Here is a 22,411-nt window from a genome sequence, read left to right on the forward strand (position 1 = left end):
GAGCTCCACAGGAAAAAACTCAGATGACAGAGATCAGCATTAAGCAAGTTGGTGAAGGTTAATGAAAGTTACACTTAATACACTAGGCAGACAGCTCTGCAGGGCACCAACTGACCCATCTGTGTGTGGAGTGGGGTTCTATGGCTATGAAGTGACCCACCTGTATAGGGAATGGGGTGCAGAGTCTGTGGAGTGACCCACCTGTGTACAGAGTGGGGTTCTGCGGCTGTGAAGTGATTGTCCTCCATCAGTTGCCCTACTCTCCCCTCTTTAGGAATAAAGTTGGACAAGAAGTCTGTGAAGCATGGGACTCCTTCCTTGAACAGCATCAGGCAGCTTCTCTTCTCTCACATCTGGGCTTCTATTTGTCTGTGTGCCCTAATATTCACACTGGGATGATTGAATTATTTAATAGTCATTTACGTAAGTAGTTGAACCATTCTCCAGGCCTTGGAGTAGGATTCAGCATCAGTCCTAAAAACCTCAATAATCTGCACATTTCAAAGTAGTTTGACCTAGAATCCACGTCTTCCAACAGGAAGAGGACTTTCTCAATTCAGCTTAGATGCTTACGAGCTTTTTTGCTGTCTTGGGTACTATGCTGCATTTTACCTTTAACTCATCCGTGAACATTCTTCTCAAGGTATGGACACATCAAAGAAGGCCAGGGACCAAATAGGCCTAACTGTGGGAATTTGGGGTTCCATGACAGGTCAATCCATGCTAAGGAACTAAAAAGAAGGAGGTGGGAATCATTTCAGGCAGAGCAAAGTGTTAAACAAAGTCTTTCAGATCCCAGACAGCTGTTGATTTGACTACAGTCATGCCTCCCAGGGAATACAGTAGAAAATAGAAACCTCTTTCTGTGTCACTTGATGTTCAGGGCACATACACAGCCAGACTTTGAACCCTAAGTTCCCCAGACTGACACAGGGGAGCTAGAGCGAAGCCTCAAAGGTCAAATTAAAATACCACATCTGTGTCTCCACCCAGGAGGCCGAGAGCAATAACCAGTGCCAACTGCTCTGGGATTCCCTGGCTCTAAACCCAGTGTAAGAAGAAACAGAGCAGAAGGGCCAGCTTTGTGATACATGGGGTAAGACCGCTGTCTAGCATCCCAGCATCTCATACATACACTCTTTCAAATCCTGGTAGTTCCATTTCTGACCCAGGTTGCTATTAATGGCCTGGAAAAGTTTTTGGAGGCCTGTACCCACCTGGGAGATCTGGAAGAAGCTCCCAGTTGCTAGCTTTGGACTAACCCAGCCTGGCTGTTGCAGTTATTAGGGGAATGAACCGAGAATGGAAGACCTCTATCGGTCTCTCCCCCATTTCTGAAACTCTGATTTTCAAATAAACAAATCTTTAAAAGAAGAGAGGAAGGAAGGGAGGAAGGGAGGAAGGAGAGAGAGAAAGAGAGAGAGAGAGGTTAGGGAAAGGAGCAAGAGAAAATCCAGCCCCAACCTTCCAATTGCCTTAATTATCTCTGGAATGCATCTGCCCCTGGATTTTGTTTTATAAATAAAGAACATGACTTTTATGTATTTAGATATTTTCAATACCCGAATGTAACTGAAGGACATTAATTAATGATAAATCACTCCAATACTTGAATGTGAGGCCTCTCAGGCTTAAATGTGCAAATTTATGTAAAAACAATGTGAAAGTTAGAAATGCATTGGCACATTTTTAACCATAACTGTACACTCTGTCTAGTCCAACACACTGCTCATTTGCAAGTTGTCTATATGCAAAACATTCTGCCCCTGGAAGCCTAATAGCTCCTTAGCAAGTCATCGGAAATTTGAGATGAGCTTTCTTCTGAACCTGCTTTCTGCTTGGTTCCCCTTCTTTTTTCTGCCTCCATCTCTGTGGCCAACAGGCTCAGTGTGGAGCACACTTGAGCATCCCAGCAAAACAAAGCGCGAGCCACGTGTGAGGCTCACTCTGGCAAACCTATGTGTGTTCTAACGAGACAGTCTGAGAACTGTCTGGAGCTCTGTATGTTGGCCTTGTCCTGCAACTCCCTAAGTTTTAGAGAAATTTCTAAAACCAAATCTTCCAATATGCAGGGTTCAAATTTCCCTTTGCATGCAGGATCTTGTGAAATAAAGAGACTATTTGCCATGAGGTCCTCGGTGAGCTTTCTAGCTTTCAATTAATGTATGATGTTCACAAGAGCATGGCCAACAGGCAGGAAGTTGGTCCACATTATACATGCACCTGCCTCACCCAGTGCCAGGCAACAAGAGAGCCAGCCTCACAGCCCTACCACAGCAGGGGGAGCGCTGGGCTCTCCAGTGCTTGTGGCCAAGTGGCACATGAAGAAGAAGTGACTCAGAGGATAATCAAAGAAGATGCTTGCAGAGGCCAGCCGGGCATGGGCCAGGCAAGCCGGAGTCAGGAGTGGAAGCCGAGGCCTCTTTGGGGATTACCCAGTTTATTATTTAGCTGTTGGGGTGGAGATGGTTGTAGGAGAGACCAGGGTACTGGCAAACAGTCAAACCAGTGTAGCTGACCAAGTCCTGTATGCCTCAACCTGGCCGTGCAATACGACAGCAAGAGGACCCTGAGAAGTCATGAACTGCCTCCACTGAGGGCAAATCACTGTTGTCACTGACCAGTGCAGCTCCAGTTTTCCTCAGTAGCTCAATCTCAGATTAAAGGTACATCCCTAGAAACCCAGTAACTTGACTCAAGTTATAAAATATGAATTTGCCCACAATGGAACTGTCCTGCAACTGCTGTTTTCAGTTTTGACCACTAGATGGCTTTCCATCAGAGTAAGTACAGCTACACAAGGCAGGCAGCAGCTTTGACACTCAAAGTCCCAGATCATGCAATGGAAGATCAGGTATGAGCTTGTCAGAGCACACCAAAGCCCACTCCAAATTCCAGAGGCAGGAGCTGTGGCTTCACCAGGTCTGGAGATTCCTGTGCACACAAGTACTGAGAAGCTCTGTTCTAAGGTTGCACTGCACGCTTCCACCAAGCCACACCATCTTCAGAGTCACAAAGCTGAGTCGTAGCATTTGTAGTCACCACTTGGGTAAGCTTGCCTAACACACTTCATTTTCCCAACCCTCAAGTCCTCACCTCCGAAGTGAGGATGCTAGTCCTATGACATTTAATTGACATGAATAGTAAGTTGGAATATGGCGTACAAATTGTACATTAGTAGAAGTATTCCATTTTATTCCTATGCTGTGTTCTGACTCAATAATTGCCTGTACAGTCCTGGAAATAGGAAAATTTCTCTTCTCCCACTTTTTTTGTCTTCCCTATCCACCTAAGTATCATGTTCTTTTTCATAACAAGGTTAACTATTTGACATTTACAAAAATCCATCTCCCTTGGAACTCTCTGCCACCCCCCACACGCACAAACACACAAATCTCATTCCTGACTCTCCATGCACAAAGAGATCCTGTCACTTTGACCTAATCCTCTGAGGTTCATCCCTCTAAATAATTGTATTGTCTCCATAAAGCACTTTGTTACCATGGCAACGCTTACACAATTGCACGTGTAGGTTAATGAGGGTGACTCTACAAGTTCTATGTTTGCCAGAAGGAAACGGTCTAACCTCCCAATATTATTCTCTCGAAGGAGTGCATCCAGCTGGGACTTTCTCCAACTCATGTAATTTTTTTACATGAGCACCAATGACCAATCTGTGGAAACAGAACAATATAGCCAAAAGATATGTGTTGAAGGATGAAAGTGGAGTTCTGGGTTCCAGTTTGGTGTCTCATTTACAATATAAACTGGAATAAGGCATTCAACTTGTCAGGCCCCCAAATCTCCATATCCAAAGAGAAATGAGGGAACAATATGCTTTCCTGCACCTCAGCCCCTACAATATTTAGTCATCTCCAGAGTTATAAGTGTCACAACTTAAATTATTCCACAAACCTTCCTGGCATTAAACATTAACAGGGATATTTTCTTGTGGCACAGTTCATTATCATGCCCATAAATGATTAATTGTAACTTTATGTGTGGACCAGTAATTTTGCTGGACTTCTATGATTCATTATTTGTGCTGTGTTGTAATGTTACTTCTTGAAACTGACATTCTATGGTTTATTGTTTTTTATGGCTTCTCAAAGGTGGCTTTTGAAGGAGACACTAAGTGACACATGTTTTAGAGGAGTTTAAAAGTTTGACCCAGTGGAAGTTAGCATTACTTCTCTTGGCAAGCTACACTGCCAGGTCGAGGAGGCCAGTGTTTGTACAGACAGACACCACCGTGTAATCAGCAAAGCCAACCATGGCCACCATGACTTCGGGCTGTTCGGCCAATGCAACAGTTTGTGAAGGTGATTCATGTGTGGCACCTGAGAGCAACTTCAATGCCATTCTCAGCACGGTCTTAAGTATCGTGCTGACCATCCTATTGGCCTTGGTCATGTTCTCCATGGGATGCAATGTGGAAATCAAGAAGTTCCTGTGGCACATAAGGCGGCCATGGGGCATCTTCATTGGCTTCCTCTGCCAGTTTGGAATCATGCCTCTCACAGGATTTGTGCTGTCGCTGGTCTTCGGCATCATGCCCATCCAGGCTGTGGTTGTGCTCATCATGGGCTGCTGCCCGGGAGGAACATCTTCCAACATCCTGGCCTACTGGGTGGATGGGGACATGGACCTGAGGTAAGTTCCCTGTCACTCTGGCTGTTGCATTATATGGAACTGATCTTTTCCAAGCCTGTAGACTCGTGAGAGTCTATCTAAACTGCTGCAGATCTCAGGTGGAACTAAGGAGTGAAAGAGGAAAGAAGGCATTCACGTACCCTTCAGCCCAGCTGCTTTGCTGTTAGAATTTGGAGCTTGTATTTCGTTTAGATTTTAAATCCAACTTAGTTCACATAGAATTGTATGGTTACTGATTATCTCTTGGAGACAATTCAGAGCTTTTAAAAGAAAGAAAGGAAGGGAGGGAGGAAGGAAAGGAGGAAGGGAGAGAGAGATAAAGGAAGGAAGGAAGGAAGGAAAGATGGAGAGAAGGGAGGGAGGAAGGAAGGAAGGAAGGGGAAAAAGAAAAAGGTGTTTTTGAACCCATAAGCTGTAGGCTGTAGCCAGGGAAGTTTTCTCTGTTTGGGGCAAATTTTCCTAGGAATAAAACCTGAAGAAAAGTCTCAATTTTGCTATACCTCTACTTGCAGAAAAAAAAACGGGGGGAAAGAGAGAAACACAAAGGTGTCTAAAATTACGCTTACCTTGCTATAAAATACACACACACACACACACACACACACACACACGGTCTCCCTGCTTCCCACTTATTATTCTGGATATAATTATTGTCCAATTCATCTCATGCCTGTTTGGGCTAGCACTGAGGCAAGAAACAAAAAGCAAGAAGCAGCAGTACTGATGTGAGTAGACTGAGTTTAAATTCCGAAAGTTGAATAGACAAATGCCTTTTTCGTTACCTTACAAGTCCTCATTTATGTGAAAGTGGTGCATTTCTGCCAACCATTCAGGTATTAATGTAATGTGTGTTTACCAAAAACTGCAGTTTGGCTAAACTCAGATACCCTGTGCAAAACGAGAGAAGTACAACATACAGAGTGTAAGCACTGCATTGATCAAGTGCCTTGTGAGCTGTGAAGGATTTGCCATCTCCTCTCAAGTGGTGCTGATGTCTCCAGAAGTTTATTGGGGGAGCAGGAATCAAACAAATTACACACACACACAAGGGCATTTCAAAAAGGTTATGGAAAGTAGAATTTTAAATTAAGATATTTTGGTGTAAAAATCTGAGCTATTTTCATAGTAAAGATCCTCCAAATTTTTATGAAAAGGGGCACACGTTTGACCTGGTGGTTAAGAGGTCAGTTAAAACAACTCTTTCTCTTATCAGGATGCACAGACTGAAGTCCCATCATTCACTCCAGTTTCCTGCTAACACGGAATCCGGGGCACTTCAGTGATAGACCGTGTCATGGGATTCCTACCTCCCACGTGGGAGGCTGGCATGGAGTTCCCAGCTAGTGGCTGCAGCCTGTCTTTGCAGCACCTGCCGAGGGAAACAGACAATGAGTGCCTTCTCTGCCTGATTCTTGCTCGTACTCTGTTGCTTTTTCACTCTTCTTTTATTTCTCCCTCTCTTCCTGTACCCCTCTGTTTTTCTCTACCCCTCAAATAAGTTAAGTCCATTAGCACACGTGTTAAGAAACAACTATGTCTAAACTTCCAGCATATTTCCACCAAAATGAATTCATCTTCAAATTCCCTTTCTCATGCGCTTCATGGAGTATGCTTGAAGCTTGACATATAAGGAAGCATAGTTGCTACCTTCCACTATATGCTTCAGGGAATTCCTGTACATGATCATAAAAATGGCAAGTGTTGTTCAGGTTTAGAAAATCTGTGAACTGTATTATAACAATAAGTTCTTCTGAGACTTCAACTTAACTTCACCTGCAGCCAGCATTCTGAGAGTTAGCACCCACTAAACAGAATGGAACTGCGCATTGCTACTTTTGACCTCCACTGATCAGATTTTAAATATCTGTAGCTTTTGACCAACGCAGAAGAAACTTGCACCTCGACATCATATCACACATGAATCATTTCACAGGATGGCAAAAGTAGGTGTGATGCTGTGGAGTCTGACTAGATTTCAACAAACTCTCTTCAACAAGCTACAACTGTAAAACCTAGTCTGCAAACTCTAAAATACACTTTTCTGAGAGTTAAAAAAATCTTACTTATTTTGAAATAGGAGATGATTATTTAATCTGTCTAAAATATAATAATCCCTGAAATTACTTTTTAAAAAAATAAAAATCAGCAGAGAATATGAAACCATGTAGAAAACATCCAGCTGAATTATTATAAATTAAAGCTTCAACAAGTGCATACATGCCCTCAAAGGTACATACAGTACTGAAAATTTCAACATTCACTTCATGAGATGTGCACTCCACACATTGCTCATATCTTGCGAAGCACAAATAAAACCGACATCTGTGAAGTCTGATCGTCCCTCTTCTAGAAATCTCATCCACTGAGAATGCAGTTAAGACATGGTAAGATTTGGCACGACTGACATAATTCCCATTTAATCTCATACACACTTTGCTCAGACCAACTTAGCTTTACTAATTCTGAAACTTGACTCTTCTATCCACCAGCACTCAGGGTCGTGAACAAGAAGTGAGGAAGAAAGCAGGTGCTAGAGAGCAAAGACAACCAAAATGCCCACACAGCTAAGCGAGCAAATCACAGAGCGTGGCAACCGCACTGCTTATTCTAAGTACAAACAAATCCAACAACAGAAGCCTAGAAGACATTGCCATATTGTAGCACAGCTACTAATAATGTTTATGGCCATGGACCTGAACATTGAGAAGAGGAAGAACATACTCAAATATTCTTTTAAGGTAAATTAAGGGAGCAAAACTTCAGCTACTGGGTAGCAGTTTTTCAAAACTTTTTATTCTTCTGGAGTGAATATTGAATAGCTCAAATCTGTACTCAGACCATTACCCCTTTGTATTTGAACTCTTAAAATGACAAATCAAAACATGATTATTCATAGTAACAGTAGCCTTCAACTGGTTGCACTTACACATTACACCCCACTTCAACTTCCCTAGACATGGCTCCAAGCATATCATTTCTTCTAAACCTGGGAAGACACTGAGTTTTGAAATCTCTAATGACTTTAAAAATCATCCATTTCCCTTACACCTTGAAATACAGCAAGTGATAACTCCGTTTTTCTCTAATCAAACCAGAAACTTGTCATTTGTGAATCTGATCAGTGCACAGAGATTGTCACTTAAGTTTATAACAGCGCCATGAACACCAAAGTGTGAGGGAGACAGGAAGGCATGTTTCAAGCGAATCTTCAGGTGGCCAAGGCCTGCAGCTCGGAGGACATAGGCCTCCCGCTGCAGCATCCTCAGCAACATCACGCAAGGACTTCTCCGTTTCTTATCATGAGTGTTTCTTGAAGAATTCACTCTTCTACATCTTTGCCTCTCTTTTCCAGAGTTCTCTCATCAGCATCCACTCTCTGCAAGCCTTTTTATTATTTTCTATTACTTGGTTTTTCTGTCATATTCGTTGTCTTTAGCCACATGTTTCATCTTCCCATGACATGGTCCATTAATCAAGTTGTTCTCAACAGTTCTATCCTTCTGGCCAATCACAAATTGAAGCAGTTCCTTCCATGAACATCCACCTCTTCACTGCTCTGGAAAAACTAATTTAATCCTGTTTGAGTCTCGCTGTTATTCTTTCTGAAGTGACTAAGCTTTTTTTTTTTTTTAATGTGGTATTAGTTTTGATTTTAGTAGCAAAATTCATCAGAAAAAATTACATACCATGAGAAATGCTACGTCAAATCCTTCAAAGGTTTGTGCTATTATTTTCTGCATTTCATAGATAAATTTAGGGTTCAGGACCTTAACCAAGTTCTTTGAATCAGTGAATATCAGTCAGAATTGGAATTCACATCTATGCACTTACCCCAACCAAACTCTAAACTTGCTGCTCAAAATCTTCTGCAATAACTAAACCCACTTAAATATACATCTATTAATCTTTACAGGTAGATGTCATTTCCAGTGTAATTTTACAGTCTTTCACATTGCTTACAGCTGATTTCACTGAATTTTACAATATTCTCTAATTTTTATTTATTTTTCTCTTTGTTTCCTTATCAAACACAACACTTCTCAACTGCCAGTTGATAAAGCTAAAGTCAAGAATTTAATGCAAAAGATCATTTTTATTTTGGTCTATGTTGCTATTTCCTTACATTAGAATATAAATTAATGGTAGTATTTCTGATACCAAAGTCCTGTTTAGAACTTAACATTTTTTCACATAGAAAGTTTTTACTACTTTACTTCCGTATCTTTTTCCTTATGTGTTGTCTTCTCCGATGCCGGTCCTTCGCTTGTGCAGCAGTGACTTCCAGCGCCTGTTTTGTCATCCTCCCGTTGCGTTTCCTCGCCAGGAGTATCCACTCCGTCTAAGTCTTCTCCCTTTCCAACCCCTGCCTTCGCACTCTTTATGGTCTCTAAGGAATTGTTCTCACTAAGTGCAAAACAATGATGTAACTTCAAAACTTGTAATAATTCAGATTTAAAGCTAAGACATTTTAGGAGAGAAACTTCCTTCCCTTTGAAAGCTACTTTCATAGTTTGCAGCAAAATATTCTCAGCCTCCTCTTCTTTACCATAACTCAGGAAAGGAGTTTCATTCTAGAAAGCAAATTGGATACCCAGGTAGAAAATTATGGGGATAGTTTAAAAATCATTATAACATACTTTTTAATTAAATATAAGAAAGAGAGGGGCAAAGAAGAGGAGGAAGAGAATAAAACACATTTTAAGTTCCAATACTTTAGTTACCAATAGGACAAAGTAACGAGTAGCATTTTGCTGGCATAGGACTCCACTCTTGCAACTTGTTCTATACCTAGCTCAACTTACTCATGATCACAATAGACTATATATCCTGACAAGTGTAATACACACATCTCTAGCATTTACTACTATTTTTAAGGCATTAAAGATTTACCAATACAAGTGTTTTTTAATTAAATTTGCTTATTTTATTATTTTATGATACAATTCCATCTGCTCTGGAGTTTATTTCCCTTCCCCCTTCCCAAGCTCCCACCCCACTAGCCAATTTCCCCTATAACATTACAATAGTACGGTCCTTCATAAACAGTCATAAGTCCATCATTCTTCTATCTAAGTGTATCCTGACATTGTAGGCATGAACACGGAAGAGTCCAGCACCGGATTGTGAAGATATGATCAATGGTTTCATTAGGAGTCCATCTTTGATTTGGATGTAGAGATGCACAGTGCATTTTATCTTCATGTCTGGATATGAGTCTCTATTACACAGTTACTATATATCCCCTTAGATAAAAAGGCATAAAACAAAATCAATAATAGGAACAAAATCAGAAAATGTACAGCACCACGATGTTAAATAACATTCAGTAAAATGACCAATGTGTCTCCAAAGAAATGAAAAAGTATTTTTAAACCCATTTTAAATAAGGATTTTTTTTTAAACTGAAGCTGAGCCCTGTGAAAGCCATGCCCCAGCTTTTATTGTGCCTGAACAGCTCGATTTAGATGCACTCCAATGAAATTCTTCCTTTTCAGCTGCTTTCCTTTGTGTCCCCTGGAGGTGTTGTTGCACTTTGGCAGGAAATATAAAATTTAGCACACATATGATAATCTTAGGAGGTGACTCATGTGATTATCTCTAAGCCACAGTCATTGGGAAAAGCTCTTTCTGGAAAAATGACTGGAAATTTCTGATTCTATATATATTGTAGTGAAAGTTATCAAATACATACACAAATACATACATTCAGACAGCAATGGTAAGGAACACCTTGCACTGTTCTAAATACTGCACGTTAGTGGCTCATTTAACTCTTGTCCTCAGGGAATGTGAAGCGATGTCAAATAAATTGCCCAAAGTCACATACTAGATGGCACAACCTGCTTCTGACCCAAACAGTACACAGTTGCAGAGCCAGTTACTGTGATACCCTGCTGGAAGCTTGTGCCCCTGTGTATAGAAGTTCTGAAGAAGATCAAGAGGACCCATCACTTCACATCCCTCTTCTACCCACTGTCAAAGTACAAATACCAGCATCATTTGATACTGAGACCCCCATACTGAATGCTAAAATCCACCCATCAAACAGAGCCTCCCAGGAAAATGCTTATGTTCACACTAGCAACAAAAGCAAGCCCTGGGTCTTCTAAACATACATTCGGTGAATTGTTAGGGCCTTTCTCACTGCTAAAACTCCAGAACCACCCTGTCTTCTGACAAGCTGTTTACTTTTTTCTTTCTTTTTCTATTTTTTCTTTCTCTATTTTTCTTCCTTTTTTTCTTCTTTCTTTCCTTCCTTCCTTCCTTCCTTCTTTCCTCTCTGTCATTCATTCTTTCCTTTCTTTCTCACTCTTTTTAAATCAAACCACCACCGTGTAGGCAATAACCTGCCTGCCATATGAAAATACACTGTGGTTTCCCCCCTTAGACGCAAGCTCTCCCTAAGGAGGTCGTTGCCGCACCAGCACAGACCCATGTGTGAAGTCTTCTGGAGTCTTAGCCAGTGCAAACATGCTTCTTGACTCTCTGATGGGGATTCTACAGTGGCATCACTAGGCACCCTGCAGTTCACTTAACTAGTTTAAACTGTCTGTTCCTCTTCGACTGTCTCTGATTCTTGAGGCCAATGCAAGGAACGGATGGCACAAGGCAAAGCAGAAGGACACCAAATATAGGCCCTTTTGCCCAAGGCCAGGCCCTGCACAAAGCTGGGTGCGTGTACATTTCTGTATATCTGACAGATAAGATACTGACTGAGAAAGGCTCTCACAGGACTTTCTAACCATGAGTTGAAAGTGAAGCAGCCACTCCCCCAGAAAAACAGGTGACAACAACCAATGTGCCTGCTTCCTTTCATCCTTTCAGCATCAGCATGACCACCTGCTCCACAGTGCTTGCCCTCGGGATGATGCCACTATGCCTTCTTATCTACACCAAAATATGGGTGGACTCTGGGAGCATCGTAATTCCCTATGATAGCATAGGTAAGTCATTCCTCTAGAAAACAGCTGAGCCTCACTCTTCAGCTCTCTGCATGGCCTCTGCTAGACTTTCAGGCCAAGGTTCTCACACCATCATTATTTCACGTTTATACAATTTGCAATTTTCACCCAATTAGAGATCCCTTACAATATTACCCCTTGTATTTGCATGACTATTGAAAGAATGTAAATTCCAAGTTTTGACCAGAGGAGAGCATCTGATTTTTCCTCAATTCAAATCACCTGGAAGAAGAACCAAGTTAAGAGACTTCAGGCTCCTTCCTTTAAGTCCTATAAGGCTTCTCAGGCTGCTGGAACACATGGAGCCTCAGCTGTGACCTCATCACACAGTATAGTGAGTTTATCTAATAGCAGTTCACACCCATACAGTAAAATTGAAAAAAGAAGCAAAAAAATATATAGATGATGATTTCAAAGTAGAGTGCCTAGCAGCCATCACAGATGTCACCTAGGAAAACATAAGGCAAACATATTTTTTAAAAGATTTATTTATTTATTTTTACTGGACATGCAGATCAGATTGGCAGAGAGAAGTGTCTCTATCCACTGGGTCACTCCACAAATGGCCACAATAGCCGGAGCTAAACATACCCAAATCCAGAAGCCCAGAGCTTCCTCCAGGTCTCCCACGCGGGTGCAGGGTCCCAAGGCTTTGGGCCATCCTCCACTACTTTCTTAGGCTACATACAAGCAGGGAGGTGGATGTGAAGTGGAGCAGCTGGGACATGAACTGGTGCTCATATGGGATCCCAGCACCTACAAGGTAAGGATTCAACCACTGAGCCATCATGCCAAACCTGAAACATTTTTGTTAGCCTCAACTCTGAGCAACAACCCTGATTCACAATGTGAGGTAATGACACAGTCTGTATTGTCTGCCTTGGAAGCCAACTTCTCTGATATGTCTCCACTCATTTCATCTCTCATTGCTCAGCTCCATTACAGTGGAGATTCTTTTCTGTCTCTGGGAGAACAGATAATGGAGGCAGATTAAGTTGTGCAGGTAACATAAGGATGTGTGTCAAGGGAAGGAAACTTGAGTTCCTGGACTATTCAAAGCATGCTTTCCCATAGAGCTGCCATAATAAATAAGGAGAAATAGCCAACATCTCAGTACTGACCACTAAGTACATTGCATGCTAAATAATCTTGAAGCTGACATTAGACACAAGTGCCATGTTGACCAGCTATATTCAAAAGGTCTGTTTTCTATTAAGAGGCATCTTCAATAGAATGGTGATGCAGAATGTGGGGACCCTAGATTAAAAGTGCTTCCACTCTCTGGCCCGTGTGGTAGTGTACCAGGTAAAATCTCTATCTACAGAGCCAGTATCCCGTATGGGTACTGATTCAAGTTCCCGTGGCTCCACTGCCCATCCAGCTCTCTGTTTATGACCTAGAAAAGCAGCAGATGATGGCCCAAGTCCTTGAGCCCAGTACCCACATGGGTGACCCAGAGGACCTATGACTTCAGGTTTAAGACAGGCCCAGCTCCAGCCATTGAAACATTTGGGGAAGTCAACCAGCAGATGAAAAATCTCTTGTCTTTTTCTCTCCTTCCCTGTCATTAACTCTGCCTTTAAAAAAATTACACAGTATTTTCATACCTAACACAATTGTTGTGATTACATATAAATTAGGGTATACAGAACTAAGTGAGGACAAATTTTGTGAACATTAATTGGGAATGATCTGTCCTGCAATGTTTTCATTTAGACTCTTCTGTATCCTGAACTCCTGCCATCACCACTGGACTAAGAAAACTAAAAAGTGATCTTCCTTTCCACACTCTATTCAGCTTGGGTTTTTCTGTAGAGGATCCTTCTATTTAGTTTTCTATGGGAAATTCCTTTCTGTCAAATAGAAACTCCTGAAAACAGATGTGAGAATGACCACCTACCTACACCATGTGCTACTTAACTATCTCCCCAGACATCTGCCCCTAGAATTTAAGAATCATTTGTGATACAGGTAAACATTGCCAAAGTCTCCACAAACCTGCCTACTGAGTGAGAAGTTTTGATTCCACTACAATTGCTGTTTTAAGGAATGAATGTCATCCTTGAAGTTTCCTTGTGGTTTTCATTCCTTATTGGAAATGCCTTGTTGGAATATTGAATACTCTTCTCCGTAAAAATGAAAAAAATTTGAAAGGAGGAGAAAATTAAAAACAATTAACACCCCATTGGAAGAAAACATCCTCTCCAAAGAAGTCAATGGAGAAAACGAGAATAAATGGTGAGAGCAGTTGTTACGAAAAGATACTAATCCTACATGTCCATCACAATTATCAGGCCCATTCTCCAACTTCACTTTTGAATGTTGCTTTTCTACTCATTTTAATGTAGAAAGTCAACAAGGTGATTGCTACAGAAAATGTCTCCACTAACCATATCATAAATGAAGAAATAGAAGCTGAAGCTGCTTAATCTGCCCACTGTCCTTGTGCAGCTGGAAACAGCCTGCTGGTCAGCTCTCCACCCACTCTGTGGGCAGTGATTGTTCCAAACGACTTTCACCTAGTTCCCGGCACGATCTGCTGATTCAGTACACTCCTGGGGAGTCAGCCTCCTCAGACACTGATGTTTGCACAGAGGGGCCCCTGCACAGATGGAACGAGTTACAAAAAAAAGCTGCAGTGGGTTAGTGTACGGATTCCCGGTGTCTTTCTTCCTCCCATTTGAGAGCATCTCATGTGGAGAACTTGACATCCAACTCATCATTTAATTCTTACCACGACAGTGTGAGACAGATATCACTTTTCACTCTTCTGTCCATTTTACCATAGGGAACCCCAGCCTCATAGGGTTCAGTGATCTGCACAGCTCCCAGTCTGCGAACAAAGCAAAGTTTTGCTCCAATCCTATCTAACTCCAGTTGCCCACAGGAATCTCACCACACTTTTTCCTGCTCATTTTTCTTTCTTTTTTCTCCTATACCTACTGGGAAAACCTGACTGACTAACAACTGACAGTTCCAATGGCTGAACTGTGAGCAGGTGTTTTTTTCATCTAAGCTAACCAGAATTTTACATAGAAAGAACAGCTTCTCAAGGGCTTTTCAGAATGCTCATGGGAAACTATATGATTTTCAGATTCCATTTCCACGAACTTTTAGAAGTCCACCAAATGAAGATTGAAGAAAGCACACAGATCCAAAGCTAAGAGAACAGGACTCCCAGTTCACTGAGGAGAGGACGGTAACCGCCTGCCACCTCTCCCAGCAGGAACCATGGCTGCCTGTCCCAGGCAGCTCCAAGTCCTAAGAAACTTTACCTGGCCTCCTCTGATCAGGAGGGGGAATACCAGTCTGCCAGATTTCAGATTTTGGCCAGTGTTCTACTTGCCTATTAATCCTGTTGCCCCATAGGAGCAAGAAGAGTCCGAGATGCGTCACATAAAGAGCATCTGATCAAAGCTTACTACCCTGCATTCTAAGCACAGCATCTGCACCCAGAGTTGAGCTAGCATAATAAGATGCAGCTGCATCGATATTGTTTCAATTTAAGGCCCATCAGCTCCACAAAATCCGGAGAATGGTCTAGACACACAGCATAGGAAATCTTTTCCAAAAATAGCTGGGTGCAAAAATAGTCAAAGGAACTCTTTCTGGGCCATCTTACCAATCATCACTCAATACCCTTTTCCAAACCCTTGTCCTACCATTTTCTCTTTCTTCCCTCCTATCTTTGATTTATCCCTGCCCTTGATTTAAACCCTTGTCATTCCTGAATTTCACCAAGTAGTTTCTAGAGAAAAATATCCCCTGACCTTTGTTTTACAGAAAACTAGAAGGCTACAAAGAAATTATGTTTTTTAACCATTGTTATTTTAATTTTAAATTAACATTCAGTCTTACAAACCAGAATTTGTTTCTAGTCCTAAGTCAGTTTTTCCCAGTATTAGGCAGATTCCACTTTGAGAATTTTACTATTCAATTCCACCTTCTCTTCTTGCTTTCAAAGAACGTTTGAAAAAGAAAACAGTCCATAAGATGTTAGAAATAGTTGGTGCTATATTATATAAAAGCAGCTGTTGGACAAATGTGTATTAAATGGGAAGGAGAAACAAACCATATGTCACAAGAGCAGCAGTAAATTTAACACAGTGAAATTGAAGTATGACTCCTTTATCTGGCTGGGTGAGCACACTGCTTTAAAGAATTATAATTACATGTGAGGTGGCCAAATGTATCATCTCACAGAAAATTCAAAGCATGTTTTCTCACTCTCTTCTCTCAGAACTCTGCCATAGATGTGAATCTCTAAGTTAGCTTTAACTGGAAATCATTAGCTCTCAAAACCCCTGAAGATCTTGAGTTAATTTTGAATATTTTATTTCTCTTGTTTTAAGATATTATCAAATATTTCTTCTCTTCTATTACCATGAAGTAACATGGATATAAGATATAATCTATATGTACAACCAGAACATAGGTACTTACACACACACACACACACACACACACACACACACTTACTTGATCTTGGCCAAAAGGTTCAGAAGCAACACACACACACAGACGTACACTCAATTTGGCAAGTTATTTTTTCCTAGGATAGAAAAATTTGATAGACAAAAAGTAGCCAAGATTCTGACAAACTGAAAACTAAAGCATACTGGAAGCATCAGGATTTAAGGAAAGCATTTCTATCTTTAATATTTACAATTCTCTGCCCATAATATTAAATTGCTTGCTTGAGTGTGTAAAGAAGTGGAGTGTGTGTGTGTGTGTGTGTTCTGTGTTCTGCTTTGTGTCTTCTGAAGGGAGATGCAAACATGACCAGAGCCTTCTTCAGCTGCTAATTCTGGATCACCCTCTTTCCCGTGTCGGATGCTTTGCTGATTCATCCTGCTCTTCTGCCATCCGCAGGTACCTCCTTGGTCGCTCTAGTTATTCCTGTTTCCATTGGAATGTTTGTTAATCACAAATGGCCCAAGCAGGCGAAAATCATACTTAAAGTAAGTTTGCCATGGTATGAACTGCGTAGTTACACCCTTTAGTGATAATTAAAAACACACAGCTGTTTTAATCACTAAATTATTTTATTCTCATTATATTGTTAACTTCCATGGGGGCTTGACACAGTCTCCTGTCCTACAGGACAAATTTCTACCAACCTCCATCTGTTCTCAAAGCCCATTGGTGCTCTATTTTCTGAGTTTCTGTCACAATACATCTAGACAACTGTAGTAGAACAAGAACTTATATTTCTTACCTCTGTATGACCAGTTCAGTGTCTGGTAAAGGCTGCTTGCATTTCACCAATAATGCTCTAGCTAAATGGTGTGGGACTGGATAAAGATGTGCTAGACAGATTCTGCAGAAGTAGTAGAATAAAAGACAGAACAAGCTGGCTGCTCTTCTGTGCTTCTCCAAACAAAGTTATGATATCTAAACACATTTGAAAGTAGAAGAAGGAGAAAATAAATACAGTAGCTTATATTTGCATTTGTCACTTAACTTTTACTGAGTTCTAAATCCATTTTCATATTATTATAACAGCTATGAAATGTGGTTGGGAAAGATTTTATCCCTGACTGCAAGCAAAAAGAATGCAATTCAGAGGGACTCATGATCAGCCAAAGGAGATAGGATGGAAAGAGTTTCATCTAGAAGGCGAGTCTTCTAGTCCTTTACAGCACGTTTGCTTTCTCCCTAACAACTGTCACTTGCAAGCTGGGAAATCTTCAGGCTCGATGATATGATGTGCTTTTCCTGAAAGTGAGAACACGGGACAAAGTGCAATCCTCCCAGTGGGCTGAGCATACAGACTGCTGCCCTCTATGGAAAGGAGACTGCTAAAGCTGCATCTCTGACAAACATGGACATTTGCTTGGACACACAATTGCTGGACTCACTTACACATTTTTTCTCTAGGTTGGGTCAATTGCAGGCGCAATCCTGATCGTACTCATCGCTGTGGTTGGAGGAGTATTGTACCAAAGTGCCTGGATCATTGAACCCAAGCTGTGGGTTATAGGGACGATATTTCCTGTGGCTGGTTACTTGCTAGGTTTTCTCCTGGCTAGAATAGCTGGACTGCCATGGTACAGGTATGGTGTTTGGATAAACCACATTGGGAACTCATATTTCTAACAGTTGTTATATTAGGGTCTGGGTTTAGTATAACAACATACCACAAACTGAGTTTCAAAATGACAGACATTGTTATCTCACAGCTTCTGAGACTGCAAGTACGAATGAAAGTGTCCCAAGATCAGTTCTTTCATGGAGCTCAGAACACTGCATCTCCTTGACCACAGCTGGTTCTCTTCTCTGCCTCTCCACTTGTCTGCCTGTCTGCACACCTGCCTCTGTATCCAAATCGTCTTTTCAAAAGAACACCAGTCATATTGGATCAGCACACACCCTTATGACCACACCTTCACACATGATACTTTCACTGAACCTATTTCCACTTAAGGCCACAATCTGAGATACTAAGGTTAGAACTCAGATTAATTTGGGGTAAGCAAAGGACACAGATTCAACCAATAATGGTTATAAATGCTGATGACATCTTCAGAATTCTTCACCCTATATCCAAATATGTCGTTCTCAATAGCCTGATTCATTCTTAAGTTATGCAATTCACTCAAATTGCTCAAGAATTGCTCAAATTCTTCTAGATCATTCTTTATCCAGGCTTTTCCATTGTTATATGTTCTTATTCACCAAGCAAAATGAGTTTAACAGCATTACTGATGAGGTTGGTATTATAATATCAGAGGGTTCTCCCAGGCAGCAACAGAAAAAAACTCATCACACAAACATGCTGAATATTACAATGAGTTTAGCCCTTATGGATTTGGCACTGGGTAAAAACATTTTCTCTCCTTCTAATCTGTCTCAGTCAACAGGCAGGGAAAAGCAGGTGGAGGAAAAGGTGCACATACGAGGCTCGGAACAAGAAGTGCAACACCAAGCACAGGGAGACCGCAATGCTGGCACCAGGCAGACCTGGGCTTCACTTAAACCCTGCCACTCATCAACTGTGGAGCCCAGGCCAGCCACCCACTCTCTCTGAGCTTTCTCACTGATAGAATGTAGAAAGTAATTTTTACCCTGAACTTAATCAAAATAAATTTAATATAACAGCAGAACAACTTTCTCTGTGTCTGCCCTGTTACCAAGGACATAGGAGAAGTAAACCACTTTTGCCTTTTATGGGGCAATATTACAAATGAGCCTGCTCCCCATGTACACATGCATCAAACATGCTTATTTTTATGATACACAAATATGATTTTATATATCTTATATATAATATTTTACATATGTATTTATATATCAGTTATAATATTTGTTCAAAGCAGTCGTTGATTGAGGGGATATGACATTTGCATATTAGCAACAGAGCCAGAGCACATCTGATGTATGTCTTTCCTCTCATTACATCTGCTTTCGATGCTCTGCAGCACAAATGACACAGTAAAGGCACGACCTGCCGTCTGCGTGTTTCTTGCAGGTGCCGAACAGTTGCTTTGGAGACGGGGATGCAGAACACGCAGCTGTGCTCCACCATCGTGCAGCTCTCCTTCAACACTGAGGACCTCAATTACGTGTTCACCTTCCCACTCATCTACAGCATTTTCCAGCTTGCATTTGCAGCGATATTCCTGGGAAGTAAGGAAGAGTGCTAACCACAATGTATTATGATACTCTTCTCTGGAAAATCCTGGAGTTACTAAGTTTTATTTTTTAAAGTACTCATTTTTACATGTAAGGCGTCTTTCTACACAGAGAAAGAAAGAGAGAGAGGTCTTCTACCCACTCCTTAAATAGCTACAAAGCCAGAACTGACCTGATCTGAAGCCAAAAGCCTGGAACTTCTTCCAGGTCTCTCATATATGTGAAACAGCCAAAAAACCTAAGCCATCTTTTATTGCTTTCCCAGGTCATAGGCACGGAGCTGGCTCAAAAGTGGAGCAGCCAGGACTCAAACCAGTGCCTATGTAGGATGCTGGTCTTACTGGCAGATAACTAGCAGGCCAAGTCACCATGCTAGCCCCAACAAGCTTTAAAATCCCTTCTTGTCAGTGAATTATACAATGAATATGAGGGAAAAGTGATCCACATTATTATAATGTATTCCAAATGCTGAAGAAAATATTTTAATTTTACCAATTTTGCTTTTAGTGACAATGGAAATCTGCTTTGTCCACTGAGTTTCTTTCCCTCAATTAGGAAGGCATATTGACCTGTTAGAATCATTTTTATTGTGTGCCTTCCCATTGCTTTAAAGAAACTTGGGATTTGGTGACATTTTCAAAACATTATAATGGTATGCTTTGTAAATATAGTGTGACTCTCAGAAAAATGGTACAATAAGGATACTTAGGCTAAGTCAAAAGGCAAATGTGTGTGTGTGTGTGTGCATTCACATTCCTTTTTCAATTGTTTTTAAGTGTATTTATAGAATTGGAGCAAATTTCATGTGTTTTGGATAGATAATTTTTAAGATTTATTTATTTTTATGGGAAAGTCAGATTTACAGGGAGGAAAGACAGACAGAAAGATCTTTCATCTGCTGGCTCACTCCCCAAATGGCTGCAGTGGGCTGCAGTGGCCCAAGGCTTTAACTTGTCCTCCACTGCTTTCCCGGACCATAAGCAGGAGGCTGAATTGGAAGTGAAGCAGCCTGGACATGAACCAGTGTCCATTTGGGAGGCTGGTGCTTGCAGGTAGAGTATTAGCGAGTTGAGCCATCATATCAGTCCATTTTATATATATATATATATATAGTTCCAAGAGCATAATGGTACTTTCCACCCTATCTTATTCATGTCCACCCTCTTTCTCTTATTTTTAAATTTTGTAATGACACACTTTGAAGTTTTTTTCAACACAAGCTTAAACCTTCATGAAATACAGAATTCCACAAGTAATAAGTAGAAAAATCACTGTTCCACAAAAATATAGATGATGGTCATAAACATATAAAGTTTTGGACTTTGTATATTAGTTAATACAAATCAGGTAAAACATGATATTTGTCTTTTGGGGACTGACTTATTTCACTAAGCTTAATGCTTTCCACTTGTGTTCATTATGTTGCAAAAGACAGGAGTTCGTTCTTTTTTATGGCTGAGTATAATTCTATTTTTATCCATTCATCAGTTAATGGGCATTTAGGTTGATTCTGTGTCTCAGTTACTTTCAATTGAGCTGCTGTAAACATGGTGGTACAGAAAACTCTTCTGTATGCTGATTTAATTTCCTTTAGACAAATTCCCAGAAGTGGAATGGCTGAGTCATATGGTACATCTATTTTCAGTTTTCTGAGGACTCTTCATATGTCTTCCTTAATGGTTGTACTATTTTACATCCCCACCAACAATGGATTAGGGGCATTTTTTCCCTAAAGACCAGCACTTGCTGCTTTCTGATTTGGGGGTGATAACCATTCTGTCCTGGGTGAAGGGAACCACCTGGTGACTTACGCTTGCATTTCCCTGATAGCTGGTGACCCTGAGCATTTTTCATCTGTCTTCCAATATAATAAGAAGGCTGAGAAAAAAAGCTTCTTCATTTAACATACTGGAGGTGGTGCACCTGACTCGATTTTACTCTGCTAGCGCAGAGATCTTTGATCCTCTCCCATTAGACCCCACTAAACACTGGTTTTCACTTTTCCCCAGTTTTTGCTTTCCAGTGCCTGATGCTGCTTAACTTCTTCTTATGAAGAGGCTGCTTTGACATTTTAATGGAAGATGGAAAGCTGAATGACAACAAAAAAATGTGAACATTAAGTTACAAAATCCCAGGGACAGAGTTTTGCTTTGTTCTCTGCTTAGCTCCAGCAGGTACTTTGCTTGCCTGTGGATGTTAACTACCCTGTCCACTCCTGTCTGGCCTGTCCTTCTCAAAGCAGACCTCCTTTCTAGCACAGGAAACTCTAAATCTGCTGAAAATACTCTGCTGATTTATCAGGGGTCCAGGAGACCACTGATAAGTCTAAGGTCTATTAGTCTCATTTTCTTGTTTAATAACTATATGGTAGTCCCTCCAGTTTGGCACATTGGGAAATGGTTCCAGATAATTAGCTAGTCATATGTTCTAGACAAATCAGAAAGTAGACTTCTTGGTAGACCAGTTAAGTAAATGCACAGATGGACAATTAACCTGAAAGAGATTGATTGACTAATAGAAAACCCGGTTGAATGAGGAAAAGGAAGCTCTAGAGCTGCTCGTATACTTCCCTGCACTGTATTAGCACTTGTGAAAACAAAGGTGGCATCTTCATGAAGAATACAGAATGTATGAAAACACAGTTTAGTGACAAAATTATAAAACCACGTATTTTGGGGACAAAGAGTGGAATGGAGGAAGGTAAGAAAGAGGGAAGGAAGCAAGGAAGGAGGGAAAGAAAGAGGAAAAGTGAGGAGAAGGAGCAAGGGAAGCTACAAGTAAGATGCATGGTTTGGTTCAGTGAAACCACCGGCTACTGTAAGCTGCAAGAGTCGCAGCTGAAACAGATTTTATTAAGTAGCAGATCTTCACATTGATACAAGTCTAATTAAATTCAATACAGTGATTCAGTGGCTTGGGAACTTATGACTAAAAGTGCAAGGACCATAGAGGAGACAGGTCCTGTCTTTTCAATATCTTTGAAGCTGGATATTGGTTCAGCTGTGTGTCACAATGGGAATCAACATTTACTGACAACTTCATGCTCTCGATAGGCCATGCTATAGACTTAATTTATATCATCCCATGTTTACAATTGCCTTATCAAGTTGATAATGTTATTATGGCCATTTTATATGTGAAGAAATGAAATTTGAGGGGTC

The 22,411-nt window shown here is 40.9% G+C and overlaps 1 protein-coding gene across 1 annotated transcript in view; it reads left to right on the plus strand.

Annotated features, from left to right (window-relative positions):
* SLC10A2 (solute carrier family 10 member 2) overlaps positions 1-22,411 on the plus strand; it is a 142,812-nt gene that overhangs the window by 118,455 nt on the left and 1,946 nt on the right. Inside the window, exons 2-6 of the mRNA XM_004577361.2 lie at positions 4,245-4,653; positions 11,479-11,597; positions 16,488-16,576; positions 17,496-17,671; positions 19,087-19,244. Of these exons, the coding sequence (XP_004577418.2) occupies positions 4,274-4,653; positions 11,479-11,597; positions 16,488-16,576; positions 17,496-17,671; positions 19,087-19,244 (922 nt within the window). The 5' untranslated portion in view covers positions 4,245-4,273. The remainder of the gene's footprint in view (positions 1-4,244; positions 4,654-11,478; positions 11,598-16,487; positions 16,577-17,495; positions 17,672-19,086; positions 19,245-22,411) is intronic.

The sequence above is a fragment of the Ochotona princeps genome, chromosome 12, assembly GCF_030435755.1.
Source record: "Ochotona princeps isolate mOchPri1 chromosome 12, mOchPri1.hap1, whole genome shotgun sequence".
Taxonomy (NCBI): domain Eukaryota; kingdom Metazoa; phylum Chordata; class Mammalia; order Lagomorpha; family Ochotonidae; genus Ochotona; species Ochotona princeps.